Source organism: the organism of the source record quoted next, unplaced genomic scaffold (assembly GCF_019419815.1).
Source record: "Pyrus x bretschneideri cultivar Hongxiangsu unplaced genomic scaffold, Pyrus_bretschneideri_v1 Contig19, whole genome shotgun sequence".
NCBI classification, from domain to species: domain Eukaryota; kingdom Viridiplantae; phylum Streptophyta; class Magnoliopsida; order Rosales; family Rosaceae; genus Pyrus; species Pyrus x bretschneideri.
The window spans coordinates 4,529,380-4,544,632 of NW_025999490.1; the positions used below are offsets into that span (position 1 = coordinate 4,529,380).

Here is a 15,253-nt window from a genome sequence, read left to right on the forward strand (position 1 = left end):
ATTCTTCATAGTGCAAGTGATTTCTTAAGAGAGATTGCACGTGGAGTAGCAAAGTTCGCCGAACCTATAACTAAATTCTTTATGTTTTGTGTGGCATGTTTACTTTATTGTTCATATATTTGTATAGCATCATCTTATAAGTTGGTATAACATCATAGACAATCGATAAACAAGATCAACTATGAAGGATTAAAATTTATCAGATATACACTTATATGTCTATACTGCTCCTAATGTAATATGAGTCTATTCCCATTGCAAGTAACTCTGTCTCCGTCAACCAATTACTTTAGGAAATCTAAGTATGCACGCAATTACATAAAACCAACTTGCATAATGTGAAATCATCTATAAGTTAATTAAAGACAATGTTGTGTGAGATTTTTTCACCGCATGAGGTTGCTTTTTCAAAGGTTTTATTTACTGTTTTTTTCTGTCTTTATTTTCTGGTAGGAAGGTGCTAAATAGGCTTTTGCTTTTACAAAATCAACACCAATGATAGCATGTGCCTCTTCTTTTTCATCCTTCCTTTCTTTTGGCTTTTGTGAAATGGTCTAGGGTTTTTGGTGGTGCATATACAGATACAATCAACAAAGAAACTTCCTTTAACCTTCCACCTTTTTCCTTTGAAATTAGAGAGTTTTAACGAAAAGTCCGCGGTAGTATTCATTTTAACGAAAAATCACATTTTTACATTAAAAAGTCAATCCTGGTACTATTCACTTTATTCTTTATTTTGTCATTATCATTTAAACTCAAAGTTTTCAAACCATTTTCATTAGTTTTTTTTTTTAAATTATGACTTTAAAAAATAAATAAAATGTGACAGATGGAATTGAAGAAGATATAATGAACCACAAAAACTTCAACATCGTCTTTATTTTTTTCACTTTTTTTCTGGTGACAATTTAATAATTTAGTAGTTGGGATCTAAATATTAGCAGATGAGATTGTTGGTCACTATTTTTGGACCATATAAAAATGAAATTGTTATGAACTATCTGTATCTCTAATTTCATTTGAGTTTTGTATTTATGCAACTTAAATATTCCAACTAACACAAGAAAAATCCACTTAAAACAAAGTTAAATTACAGAAACCAATAGGATAGTATCGCAAATTAATCATTCATTGTCACGTTAATTCAAGCTTAGCACATAGACAATACAAACGGGATGACATGGAGCACCGTGGTGCAACAATCTACTCTAATACATCAAGAAAGTTGAGGTTCCACCATAAAACCAATTGCTAATATAGGGAGTAACCCAACTTATATATAAGTTCATGCAAAGTCTCTCATCCCATCAATGTGGGATTCGTTCTCAACATTACGCATGTATGTATGTGCGTGATTGACTAAGGATGGTGTTAGTCACACACCCATTTTTACCTTTCACACATTTTTTTTAATTCTTAACGACTGATCTTCTTCAATTCATGCTCCAACACTCGAAAATTGAAAATGATGTGTGAAAAGTAAAAATCGGATTATGAATAACACTACCTTTAACTAAAGATACCGTCACAGTTGCATCCACCGTGTAGGTTAGAACATGAATCATTAACTCCACAATCCAGCATAATTACACGGCCACGTCAATGATGTCTATGGTGTCCATCATGCTTCTCCTCTGGCACCATTTAGATTTTATTTCCAAATTATCCTTTGTCATATTTCCAATTTATTTTTCCCCCTCAGCCTTCGCCTTGGGGAACATCATGAGCACCCTCAATTAAAGTTCACATTCCCTTATCAATTGTGCTAGATGGCTTCTTGTTGTCCTCATTCATCTTATATCATGTTTTTGGTTTGCTTGGACTGAAACAAAAATCAATGGTCATAACTCAAAAGCATAATTCTATGAGCAAGTGCTTATTACACACCTTATAAACTTCGATGGAGCGATTCTATGAGCACAATTCTTACATCAGCACTGATTTGGTCAATGTTTTTGTGAGAAGTGTTTTACAAATAAAACGAAAACGTGGATAATCAAAATAACTAAACACTTATTGAGTAACCTAAAAGCATGTGTGTATTGTTGAAGTGGGACTATTGTTGAAGTTGGATTAACCTAAACAATACCAATAGTTGGATTAACCTAAAAGCGTGTGTGTGTGCGCGCGCGCGTTTTAAGGATAAAATACAAAACTTATTAACTGGAAAAGAAACAAAGTGCTCAATATTGTTGAAGTTGCATATCAAAGTGGGGACCACAAACCATCACTCATCCTTCACCCCATTTGCACCTAATAAGTTGAAAAAATTGGTTGAGAAACAAGAAAATGTTTCTCTGTATCAGAGATTTTTTTTAATGTGCTGGAACACGGTTCGGTATACTAAGTGTTGTAATAGAAGTGGTTGGATATTTGAAAAAAAATTTCAACCACTTAAATTACAACATTAGATGTATCAGATCGTGTTTTCGACACTGAAAAAATTTATGTCTCTCTATATAAACAATGCATTGCCCACTAGCTCTCCCTCCACTATAACACTCCCACTCTTCACCTCACAATCCAAAGCAGCTGCCTCCCACAACAATTGCCACTTATGGCTCCTCCTCCTCCCAAATTCTTCTCTCTCCTATTCCTCCTCTCTCTCCTCTTCTCTCTCCAAGCTCAAGCCAGAGAGAGCCAATTCTTTAGCAAAGTTGCCAGTTCTAACAACAACAATGTGAAGAAATCAGAGCTCACAAAAACGGAGACTCCAAAAACAGAGTCTCCAGAAACAGAGCTCCCAAAAACAGAGTCCTCAGTATTCAAGCAAGAGCAAGAGCCAACTTTCATTCCAGAGACTCAAAACGGATATGGCCTCTACGGTCATGAGTCCGGCCAGCTGCCTCCCTCCACCTCATCCAACGGTGGACCCTACAACACCGTCGCCGCCACCACAACCAACGGTGCACCCTACAAGTACACTCCCAACAACAACAACAACCTGCCCTATACGGCCGAGGCAGAGAAGCAGCACAATACAAAGTACCCCGACAGATACAACAACAACTACAATCCCAACAAAAACAACTACTACTACAACGGGAACAACTTTGAGGCCAACCCTAATGGCCTCAGTGACACGAGGTTCGCTCAGAGCAGCTACACCACCACCACTGCCACCCCCAACAACTACCAGAGCAACAACAACAACTTTGAGGCCAATCCCAATGGCCTGAGCGACACAAGGTTCGCTCAGAGCAGCTACACTACCACCCCCAGCACCTACCTGAACAACAACAACTTTGAGGCCAATCCTAATGGTCTGAGCGACACGAGGTTCGCTCAGAGCAGCTACACCGCCACCCCAAACAACTACCAGAACAACAACAACTACTACAATGTTGAGAAGCAGGGAATGAGTGACACTAGGTTTTTGGAGAACGGCAAGTACTACTACGACCCGAGAAGCGAGAGCAACTACAACCAGAACCAGTACGGAAACTCTAGGGTGGCGGACTCAAAAAATTGGTACAACAACAGGGGCAGTTACGGCAACGGAAATGCGAACCAGAACACCTATAACTCCATGGAAGAGTACCAGAATGAGGAGGAGTTCCAAGAGAGCGAAGATCAGTTCGTGCCATGAGACTTGTTTTGAGTAGTACCACTTTGCTGTGTTTTGATATATATATTTATGGTAATATGTTTTCATCGAAAAGAACATGATTAAAGATAGATTATTGTCTCTGTTTCTGCAAAACAATGCTTCAGCGTTCATGCTTTGCAAAAGCTTAAGTTTGTGGACTACGAAAGAGTCAAGAAAATGTATATCAGCTTCTCCCTACAAGGTATTTTGTTTCAACGCCTTGATTTGCCAATTTGGTTGGTCTTTTATTGTAAAAGAGTAGGTTATGCAGGTGATTAAGTTATAACAATATTGGTATTAGAGTAATTAATAGTGGACTGCTAATCCGTCTCTTTGAAAGCTTAACGATGATTGAATTATTAGTTCATTCACCTAATCCCTTTGGCTAAGCTTGAGGCTTAGGATCCTAGCACGCTCATGATATGGTGAAAGAAAAAGGAGACACAAGGTTGCTTTCAAGTTTTCAATGGAGTTAGTTGGTAAAAAGAGTAATTAGTTGGTAAAAAGAGTAATTAGTTGATAAAAAGAGCATAATAGCATTCAAAGTGCTTCAACCTTTTGACCAAAAACTTTATCTTTTTTCACCTTCTTTGGATGGATATTTTATTTACTTTAGAAAGTCTTGTCGCAACGAAAATGTTGTTCTTTTAGGGTCGAAATATCATAGATTCAAGTTATGAAAATAACATATTTATCAAAGAAAAATAAGAATATGTACGATAAATGTTCTCCCCCCCTCCGACCCTTCTAAAGCTCGGTGCCAGGCTTTGGGTCGCCCTTTGGAAAAGTATCATACACGCCAGGAAAACCCACGCTCTTCATACAACCATGTCACACCATGTTATGTTGATAATGTGAATCCAAGTCAGAATTTTTTCACAAAGACGGGGGAACAAAAACCAAACCCCGCAAAGGAAACTATGCCAACAAAGTCATGAAAAACGATAGCTAGAGAGTCTTGAAAATTTCTAGAATAAGCTGCAGACGCAGAGGAAGAGACATGATCACACCATTGGAAGCCAGCATGATCAACTCCATAATTAGATAAGGAATCAACAACCTAATTATCCTCTTAAAAAATATGAGAAAAATAAGAAAGCATTTTAGTTAATAATTTTGAGTTTAATGTTCACATTTTTACGATGCTATTAGAGTCGGCTATTCAAATTTTGAGCCGGTGTTATAAATATTTTTTTTCTTTCTAAGTTTGAAACATACACAATCCATTAATCACAATATGCCACCAAAAATTGAGTAAACAGAGCAATCTGTTTTATCTAACTATCTTCCTCTCACGTCCAACCATCTTACTCAAATTTTGAGTAACAGAGGATGAGTCTTGGGGCAATGGAAATGTTGCTCTTTTGTAATTGAAAGGTCATGAGTCTGAGCCATGAAACCAGCCTCTTGCAAAGATAAGATTGCATACGATAGACATTCTCTCTGACTTTTTCACAAGCGAAAAGCCTTATTAACTTGAGATCGTCCTATTACGTCCATCCATCCAACCAATGCATGCATATTAATAAGCAGTTACATCAATTATGAACTAACTCACTTGATTGGGGGACCATTTATAGAGTATGCCGTTGATCTAGGAGATGAAATTATTTTGCAGTTTGGCCATCCAAATTGCAGAAAACTTGTTCAAGTTTTAAAGCTTCATCACCTACCTATTCAAGAGAGAAAAGCTAGCCAAAATCAGGACACTTTAAAATCTCTACCAAAATTTTAATAGAATTATTATCAGCACTCCAAATAAATTATTATGTGTTAAAAACATAGCTAAAAAAAAAACTGCATTTTAAAGACTGTTTAATAACTATTTCAGAATGTCAATAACATCTCCCGCGTTTCTAACAATCTTTCCCATCCATGCAAGAAATGCATGCATGTGGCATTTATATATATTATAAACTAACCCAATCAATGGGGGACCAAATAGGGGTAGCGGCTCTCTCTACTACCAAAAGCAATTTGACAAATTTGGTGATGTGCCTTTATTTATGGATATGGATGCCCACTTCACCAAATTGTACCACTATATGATTCAAATTATAGTATATAACTGCATTTCCAGTGCCACTGTACTCTGCAGTAATGACGACGGAGAATGTGGGAAGGAAGGAGCATGTAATAGTAGGACTAATAATCACAGCCACCCACTACTCTCTCTCTCTCAAATTAATTATTATGTTTATCTCTCTTTTCACATAACCTTCACGTTAGGCAAGAAAATTAATTATTATGTTTATCTCTCTTTTCATATAATCTTCACGTTAGGCAAGAAAATAGACACAATAGTATACACATCATTCGACAAATGGACAAGGCAACATATGCTCATTGGGGGCAATTGTCCTCACTCAAATCTTTTTGCCATGAAAAATACTCCAACTAAAACTATAAATTACCTATTTATTCAAAAATGATGTCTCAGTCCAAATACTTAACTGAAAATACCCTCTCACGTTCTATACTTTTATTACCCTCTTACCCTTCATAGCCGTGTAAATTTTTTCGTTAGTTAATGGTTTACAATTTTACTGTTCTAAACACGAGTTACCCAAACTCATGTTGTTGGACAATAAATTAATAGCATTGGATCAAAAATTCAATTTATTTTCATCATTCGAAATTGCCCCTACTAAAAAAATGTTTCCAACTCCGTCCATGCTTCGACGTGCAAGTTTCTCTCCAAGTGCAGGTCTTGGACTTCAATTTTAATTCCCTCCAATATTAAAGTGTGAAACAGACTTGGATTGGATCCAATTTGACTACCAACCCTCCATATTTGTGTGATATTTTGAAGGCTGAAAAACTTTTCTTATGGTCAATGTCCAAACCCAGGATGCATTTGAGGTTAGAGGTTCACCAGATGAAGAACAAGAAAAATAAGCCTATAATTTATTGGGTTGCTCACATGGCTCTCTCATAAAATACCTAATATGGGCCTAACTTTTTAATTCACAAGCCCAAAGAAACACCAAACAATCGATTATGTAGCCCACTATGAACAGTTTGACCTTTTAACAAGAAAATGAAACATTTCTATTTGACATATCCACTCTGCACAACTTCATCAGATATGCTGTGTGCATCAACAGTTGAGAATTGCTCAATAGATTATATATAGTTCGCAAATTTTGCACGTTTAGTAAACGAATGTGATCCATCATTTTCCTTTTTCATAAATAACGTATACCTTATATCATAACAAATATTACAATCAATCATGTTTACGTGTATCATTCTGATTGTTAATCACAACAAATCACACATGCTTCAACGAATAAAATCAACTCACGTGTGCGTGCGACTTTGACGTTAGCACTAGTGATAAATTATGATGGAGAAGTGCCGTGTGGGTTGGGATGTATATGACATAGGAGGGAATTGGTGGTGTCGGCACCCAAATTCCTAGAGGGGAAGCCACTTGGTTGGCACTTGGGGTTTGGCTGGTATTGTTGCTAGCGACCAAACCAATACTTTTTTATGCGTGCCTCTGTTTGCCACGTTTGGGAAACTTGATTCTGACATTTTTGTCCCTATCTGACCTACCAAAGTAATCATTCCTCATCACCATTGGCTTCATCATTCACCTCTGTTCCCTCCACTCTCAACTCTCACCTTTGAGTTTCTCATTAGCAGTTATCAGTTTTGTTTGAAAGTACTTTTAGAATTATTGGAATCAACGAAATAACTAAAAGTGTTTATGATAATATTTGGTTGTAGGCAACAAAAGCTATCATATTTGTTTGAAAATGCTTCCTCAAAAGCATTTAATTTAATAAATAGTCTAATGAATGAACATACTCACATAAAAAACGCTCAAATAAGCCTTTTACCGCTCGAAATTTGTCTTTCCTCTCGGGCCTCTGAAATGTGCCCATGTCAACATGTGATTTCTTGGTGTCTACTAATGAATCTCTCCTTCTAATGTACGTGCAGTGATTTTTTGATGAATAATAATGGACACGAAATACTTTGTATTTTTTTTTCTTATCAAACTAAAAGAAATGGATGCAACACAGAGGTTTTTCTGGAAGTCACCCATCTTAGGACTAATCTAGTCCGAACTTACTTAATTTTGGAGTTCTTATGGAATGATCGCATTCACATCCGTTCAAAGTTTCATTTCCTCATGTTGTTGAATCAAGTAATCATCTTGAAGTGCAAGTAGGGCATGCCTCCTGAAATCCAAGGACATGAAATCATTGCAAAATATAGCAAAAAAGGGTAAGAAGTGAATGAGTTTAGCAACCCAGATACTGAATCCACTAAGACACAACCCGAATTACCATTCCCGGTAATTGGTCAACAGTAGTGGGGTTGTAGTTAAAAGAGACGGATGAAAGAATGCAGCTGCAGGCCTTAAATTTCGAGTCACTGCAGGTTACTGAAGAACACAGCTAAGCTGAGCTTGTCCTCGTACAATTTACAGTGCCTGTTTTGATCTGCAGTTTTCACCTTTTACAAATGCATACTCCATTTGGATACAAATTGAACTCAATGTATTGTTTAAGTAGACGATTACAGGCTTTACAGCTTCATACATAACCACATTTCAAGTACAACCCTTGTCCCGCCACCAGCAAGACGGTAAGTGAGAAGTTTTAGGTTTAATTCACTTGTATGACAAGTTCGATACCTAATTATTATGGCTGACCTATCACCTGTTCATGATCAGTCCTCCAACTATCCAACCTGTTAGAAAGTTCTTGGAAATGTCCCACAACTTTATGCAGATGCAGATGCAGATCCAAATTCCAATCATACATTACACTAAGGTTCAAGGTTCAATTTCTTTGATCTTTTGCTGTCGCTCGTAAAAAACATGAAATTTTTTTTGTTTCTGTCAAATTATTTGTGCAGAAATGTGCACTTGATATTCGATTGATCACGATTAACTATCCGATTAAGGTTAACATGTCATGATCAATACTGTTGATTCCGATTTACGGATATATAATTTCCAACCAAAAAGAGCTGCAACATCACCTATCTCTTCTGTTGCTTAATCCATTTGTAGTTGACTTTTGGAAAGGATAGCAGAGATTGTTCAACAGCTTCAACCTCCAAATGTAATTACCTTAATAATTAAATTTTCTCATGTCTAAATGGAGCCACCTAACCATTTGATTTGCACATGGTTTTGGAACGTTCAAATTCAATTCCTGCACGGCTGCACCAAAACCAGACCAACACATTTATGAACACAATATTTACTCAAAACATGGGATTATGTGGCAAAGATAAGATTTTAAATTATTGTATTTGGTTAGTTGTTAAAACTTATGCGTGAGCGGTCGAGTGACACTTGGTCTTCACTTGGTGGGACGAGGTCTAAGTTGCCGTCTACTGTGACTTGTTGTGAGTGTATTAACGGCTCGTTGTAAAAGTATCTTTGTAAATATCGAATTGTTTGTCAAAAAAATCAAGATTATTAGTGGTTAAACCACGGTTGATTTTTAGGACAGGTTGAGGTTGTGTGAATTTGCAGCTATATTTAAAGGGTTGAACTAGACATGGAGGTGGGACCGGAGCTCATTTAATCACCTGATGTATTTTTGAAGGAAGTAAATGAAAACAAGCCTTGTTTTCTCCATAACGTTTTCTCTCATCAGTGTGGGGATTCTCCTGTGAATACATAGTCTTCTCCTTTCTTCTTCCTGCTCAGGCTCTTTAAGCCATGGTTGCAGAGGTAAGTAAACATTCTGCCTGAAGAACTTATAAGTCTCGGGATTCCGAAGTGTGTATTTGTTTGTTAATGCTATTGTCAAGTTTGTTTCTTCTCTTTTAACCTGCAGGTTTGTTTCTTCTGTGCTTCTTGGTTCAGTGTTTGAAAGGGATTATAGGATGAGAACTTAACTCAATTTGCGTATGCAGATGTGGGTTAGGCTAGTTGGTCAGGACAGTGCGTCTAAGTCCTTGTACCTAAGTTTGAATCTCCTCCCCGTAGATTATTTTCCGGCTTAAGAAAGCAGAACTAGAAGCATGCATGCTTGTTCTGTATGAGTTAAATATCAGGAGGAGGAGGAGGAGGAAGTTAAATTAAAAGTATATTTTTAGGACTGCTTTACTTTTCCATTAATCTAATTCTAATCCTGCTTAGATATTGAGAAATTGGTTGAGCTGCAGACATAGATAGCAGGTAGACCTAAACAATGCAACTACTTTATTGGTCAAATCCCTATTGAATATTAATCAATCAACTAATAGGGTTTAATTTTACTAATCACCAATAGGGATCTAATATTACTATTGATGGTTCCCTCTCTTCCACCTAATCCCTGCATTTTCATGCACAATCCATCTTTTTGTAACAAACATGTTTAGGATTTGAGTCAAAAACCTGCATTTTCTGTTGCATTTCTTCATGTAAACACGCGATCTGCTAAACGTTGAGTTGTTAAATCCCCAGGACCTTGAAATGCACCATGGATGGCCCCTAGGGCTTGAGATCATGAACATGAGACTTAGAGTGGTGGAGAGCTTACCAGCTGCAGTTGTAGAACACCGGTCCTCGCACGTTCGCTCCGCCAGTTTCACCTCCTTTTCGTCCTCCAACCTTGACACCGAGGTAAATCCTACCTTTGTTTCAATTGCTTTGATTCCCACATTGCCAAATTGTTCCCTTCTCATGGAATGTGATTGTCTACTTTCCCAACTAGTCCTCAGCATCCTTCTTCCAAGACCACAGCATGTCACTAGGCCGACTAATTGGGATTCGAACGGGTGATAGAGGACGGTTGTACTTCCCCAATTCCATCCGCTTCGAAGAGCATGACAGGATTTCGATCAAGGGTTCACAGTCTGAGGTCTCTAAGAGACGTCGAGTAGACATGTCTCGGCGTATCTGCATACCGCTGCTGCTTGGTGCTCTGGTAAAGATCAGCAGGAGCAAGAGCAAGCCTAAGGAGGCAATGTTTGATGCCAGAGGCTAAGTGCATTTTGTACACTTCCATACAAAGGGAAATAAACTTCACTTCCATTCCTTGGCATTGTGTCACATTTCTCTAGTCATTTGTGTACCGAGAACTGAGTTATTCATTGTGAATCCAGATTTTTATCACAGTTAGACGTGTTGATTGAGAGTCCGAAATTGCTTGGACACTTTGTTTGGAATTGAATCAAACCATGCATTTTGTTAATTTTTGAAACGAGATTTTGCATTTCACACAAAGTATTGCATTTCGCTTGTTGTGCTTGGTCACTTTGCTTCAAAATTTAAAAGTTATGAATCGGAAATATACTTAACTACTTGAGCTACAAGCTAAATACCGTCACTATTTGAAGTTCAAGATTTTATTTTTGACAAATTGATATTCTATTTTAAACTACTTTAGTTTATAGGCATGAAGATTCGAACTTTGATGCAAAAGGGCGAACACACTGCCTTAACCAACCATTTTTGTGAAGTTTTGATTTAACCAAACAAGATTGTTAAATTTTATAATTTTGAATATAAATACAAAGAAGTAGAAGAATTGTAAAGTAATTGTGTAGTTAAGAACGGGAATGGAGATTCCAAGCCGTTAGATCTTGACCGAAAAATCACAGCCATCTCCTTCGTCCACCAATCATCGTATGCCACGCCCTCAATCATAGGAGTAGACATACACGCGAAACACACCAGAACGCTCCACTAAAGTCCCAAAACGTTCTTCCCACTTAACGAAATCCTAAAACCCCAAAACCATCAGCCATCCCACAACCATGTCCTCCTTCGCCGCCGCCAGGTCCGTCCTCCGCTCCTCTGCGGCGCGAACCACCGTGCCCTCGAGGCTCGCCTCCGCCGCCAGTCCCAAACCAGCCTCCTCACCATTTCGCATCCCCAAACCAACCCAAAGCCTCTCCGCTCCTCGCATTTTCAGGTAAATCGAACACTCATCAAACCCTAAATCTCATCACTTTCAATATTAATTATTTTTATCAATTTCAATTTTATTTAAAAATGTGTGCTTTGTTGCTTTGAAGGTCGCCTGTGGAGTTGAGCTGCTGCGTGGAGACGATGCTTCCGTACCACACAGCCACAGCCTCTGCATTGCTCACTTCGATGCTCTCCGTCTCTCAGCGCTCCTACGGTTGGACCTCCGAAGGTATTCCCTCTTTTTCTTTCGAGTTTTCGTTTCATGATTCGTGATGGGTGTTTGCTGAATTGATTATTTGTGGCATTGGATTTGGAAATTGCTTATCGGCTCAATTACTTGTTTCGTGTTCAATTCGTGTTCTTTGTGAGTACATTATAAGTTGTTCTGTTTCGAGTGTTTTAGTCAGTAGGCAATCTGATTTGTCATAAGCAAGGCTTTGAATTGAAATGACAAAATTTTTGCATTGTAGTTTATCTGTGTATTGATCGATGATTGCTTGTTTATGTTCGGAAATTCGATCACTGTGGTTGTTTTTAATTGCAGAGTATTTGCTATATTGTTCTGAAGTGAAATTGGGGTTCTTTTAGTGATTCGTTACTTGTCATCTACATTAGAATTCTAAGGAATGCAGATCATTTAGCATTACTTCAAGTCTATCATTTAACTTTTGCATAAGTTATTACGGTGCATTAAGAAGTGGGCACCTTTACTTGCACAAAAGTTTTAACATTTTGGCTACAATGACTGCCTAATTGTTTTAAATTCTTCAATTTTCTTTTCTTTTTTCTTTGTCTGAGAAGGGGGGTGATGTTAGATGATCATGGATGGAAGTATTGCCAGGACTTAAAATCAGTGAGACAATCTTTTTGCCTATTTTGCTCCAAAATTTCATCCTTTTCTTTTTTTTTGGTCTATCCCATCTTTCTCTCTATCTCTCCCCGTCTTGCGCAATGAAAGAATGCATATGCTTTTTCTTTTGTAGGGCAAGACAAGACTAGATGAGGATCAAGCATCAGATATGGAGTGACTTGGATTTATTTTTGTTGTCGACTTCTCTTCAGTAGACTAGATAGGAAGACTATGGTCTACAACCATTTTTGTTGGCTTTTATATGTAAAATTGGGTTTTCCTCCAATATAACAGTTGTATCTCTTGCACAAATGTGCTTTATAAAAAATTTGCATTCACTGACGATGAATAAATCACTGATGATTTTATGCTGATACGAACCATGAAACCTTGAATGGCAATGAAAACTCTAGCTGAACTACTTTCTTTGTTGTTTGTTATTCATGTCAGTGTAGACGTATAAGGATAGAATAATAACACTGATTTGTTGTATTCACTCAGATTGCAATGATGATGTATGATGAATATCAGAGGGTTCGAGCAAAGTTTTATGTACTTGCGCTCTAAGACAAGGTGGTGAATAAAACTCTTAAATTTCTTGATGTAAGGGGAACTAAAAATTAAATATCGGTGCTTCCTAATGTTTTTTTTTTTTTTTTTTTGGTTTAAAGTCTTTTATCTATTTGTACTGTGATGATGGTGATGAAAAATGACGACAATGTTAGTGTTTCCTCATTAATTGGGTCAAGAATTGCACTTTTGTACATTTCGGTTTCACTTCACCTGATGGTTTCATTGATTTTTTTAACCATAACTGTATAAATCATATATCTACTCTTTACTTTTGTTGTCAAATTTCAAGGGTGATGGTTGTAGTAGATTCTTCTACTTGCCGAAATCTGTTAATCGCATAATCATATCATGCTTTGACTTCGATTCTGATGCATATTGACAACTCTGGACCTAGAACATTAATTGTCTTCTTCCCACGGCCTTGGCCATCTGTTTCCAAATACTTCATAAGCTGCTTCACTTCTTTTGACTATGCCTGTTTCTTTGTTTTGGGCTGTGATGAATGATGATTTCTCATTAGCTGACTTCAAAATTTGGCTCGGAGACTTACCATGTTGCGCTTCTGTTTGCTTTGCTTATGAAGTTTAAGTTGTGAGCCTAATTGTTTACTTAGAAACGAATGTCTAAATTCCTACTTTTGTCCAATCGCGCACTACGTTTTCATCTGAACTGCAAATTATGTTAAAATGGCTGCAAATTTCTCAGTCTTCATAAAATTTACATTTTTCTTTTGTTTCGTTGTAGATGGATGATTGTTATCTGTTGGAATGCGGTGCATCGGTCGTAGTTTTCATGGATTTCAATGGACTTTGTAGGACTTGCTTGAGACTTGAGGCATGCTTCATCCTAGTTTAATCCACAGAGTTGTATTTGTTCTACAATCATTCACCAAGTAGGTGCCATAATGATGATTTATGTTATTTTTATGATTAAATTTCCCTTCTTGACATCTCGATCATAACGAGGTTGAGGGCAAACATGTTGATGCAATTTCCAATCTCCGGTCTTGTTGATTTGTTTCGCGTTTTATTCAAGAGATAAGCCAATTTAACATTTCCTTTTTGGAGTTGCGGAGACCTCTAGGGTGGACCATGTGTAGAGCAGCCGGACCACGTAAGATGTCCAACTGCTCTCACAAACAGAGCCGCTTAAGTTTTGGTGGTTCTATAAACTCACTAATCTAATTTAGTTTTAGAGTTGTCCTAATCGACAACTCTATCGAAGTTTCTGTCCCTGAACTGTTTCAACCCCCTAAACAATCTTACCGTGAACGGTAAAGCAGGGTAGTTAGTATTGATTATATTTCACGTCACGCAGTGGTCGGACTTGGAGAAAGGTGACCAAGTCGTCGGACCTGCTTAGTCCTTGTAGGGTAAGAAGTTTGACTTTATGGAGCACCCAAATTGCTAATTGACCAATATTTTCAAAGATAATCTCAAGGGCGGTTCAATGCAGTTTGACCGTATATTGATTTGTTTAGAAGTGTTTTTAAACTGACTAAAAGGATCAGAGGTTTGCTGTCCTTAAATTGGTGTTTTTAAATCACGAAAACCAGTTATAACGTTGTTAAGTTTGGGGTTAAAGTTAAAGACATATGTCAAAATGTTAGAAAGGAGACACTAATTTAGGGACTGCAAACCTTTGACCAACTAAAAGCTTTTGTAGTGAAAATATTTATAGAACCAATTTTTAATGAAAATTCAAGTGAATTTGAAAAAAAAAAAACATAAAATACTTTCTACAGAAACATATAACTAATATTTTTAATTATTTTAAAAACAGGTTCAAAATAAAGACTCCCAATTAACGGGCATAGGAAGCAAACATAACCTTTTGCAAAATATACACGACGACCAGAATCCGACATCTTTTCGCATTTGCTTTACCGCCGACTCCGACGCTCAGTGCTGACCACAAAAATTCCCACAATTAATTACCCTTAATTAATATTTAAACCCGAAAAAAATGATTAAAGATGTAAACATGGTCAGCACTCAGCAGTCTCCGTCCAACGTCTGCAGAAATTTTTATTACGACGGATACACGGATGATGTACGATATGTTTTTATGTAACTAGTAGAAAAGTTTATTTTTTAAGTTATTAAATTTATTTTTTAAATTATTAACTTTTCAAAACATATATCTATAATAATATATAATAAATCATCTCATATACCGATGACACTATAATTTCCTCTAATGTCTGATGCTTCCTCATGGAGTCATTCTTACGAAAAAGTCAAATTATCCGCAACTTATTATTTATTTATTTATCTGCTTTCAGAATCTCAATATATCTAAATATTTTTGCTTTTATATAAATATATATATATATAAGCCTTCTATATATATGTGCTTCCAGCTTTCT

The 15,253-nt window shown here is 37.0% G+C and overlaps 3 protein-coding genes across 8 annotated transcripts; all 3 read left to right on the forward strand.

The window, feature by feature from the left end:
• Positions 1–2,474: 2,474 nt before the first annotated feature.
• On the forward strand, positions 2,475–3,805 carry LOC103935760 (protein E6-like). Its single transcript, XM_048582314.1, has one exon. The coding sequence runs from the start codon at positions 2,558–2,560 to the stop codon at positions 3,587–3,589; it is 1,032 nt and encodes a 343-aa protein (XP_048438271.1). The 5' UTR covers positions 2,475–2,557; the 3' UTR covers positions 3,590–3,805.
• Positions 3,806–9,123: 5,318 nt separating this feature from the next.
• Positions 9,124–10,666, forward strand: LOC103935670. The gene is made up of 3 exons (XM_009345504.3): positions 9,124–9,293; positions 10,014–10,172; positions 10,264–10,666. Exons 1-3 carry the CDS (start codon positions 9,282–9,284, stop codon positions 10,534–10,536), a joined length of 444 nt encoding a protein of 147 aa, XP_009343779.1. The 5' UTR covers positions 9,124–9,281; the 3' UTR covers positions 10,537–10,666.
• Positions 10,667–11,267: 601 nt separating this feature from the next.
• Positions 11,268–13,900, forward strand: LOC103935279 (protein NUCLEAR FUSION DEFECTIVE 6, mitochondrial). 6 transcript variants are annotated; one of them, XR_007257630.1, is made up of 4 exons: positions 11,268–11,466; positions 11,570–11,691; positions 12,814–13,476; positions 13,630–13,900. XR_007257630.1 is itself a non-coding variant. In XM_009345267.3 (4 exons), the coding sequence occupies exons 1-3, from the start codon at positions 11,309–11,311 to the stop codon at positions 12,269–12,271; spliced, it is 288 nt and encodes a 95-aa protein (XP_009343542.1). In that variant the 5' UTR covers positions 11,268–11,308; the 3' UTR covers positions 12,272–12,315; positions 12,446–12,654. The 6 variants fall into 6 exon arrangements, 3 of the variants coding, with proteins under 3 accessions (XP_009343542.1, XP_009343604.1, XP_009343471.1); XR_007257631.1 differs by having other exon boundaries at positions 12,814–12,915; XR_665446.3 differs by having other exon boundaries at positions 12,814–12,885.
• Positions 13,901–15,253: the final 1,353 nt, after the last annotated feature.

Excerpts from the sequence above, each read along its gene's own strand:
- LOC103935279 (XM_009345196.3), top strand. The coding sequence starts at position 11,309 with ATGTCCTCCTTCGCCGCCGCCAGGTCCGTCCTCCGCTCCTCTGCGGCG. Across the intron at positions 11,467-11,569 it reads TCCGCTCCTCGCATTTTCAG|GTCGCCTGTGGAGTTGAGCT; the intron begins GTAAATCGAACA and ends GTTGCTTTGAAG. Across the intron at positions 11,692-12,445 it reads CTACGGTTGGACCTCCGAAG|GGCAAGACAAGACTAGATGA; the intron begins GTATTCCCTCTT and ends TTTCTTTTGTAG.
- LOC103935670 (XM_009345504.3), top strand. Across the intron at positions 10,173-10,263 it reads CCTCCAACCTTGACACCGAG|TCCTCAGCATCCTTCTTCCA; the intron begins GTAAATCCTACC and ends TTTCCCAACTAG.
- LOC103935760 (XM_048582314.1), top strand. The coding sequence starts at position 2,558 with ATGGCTCCTCCTCCTCCCAAATTCTTCTCTCTCCTATTCCTCCTCTCT.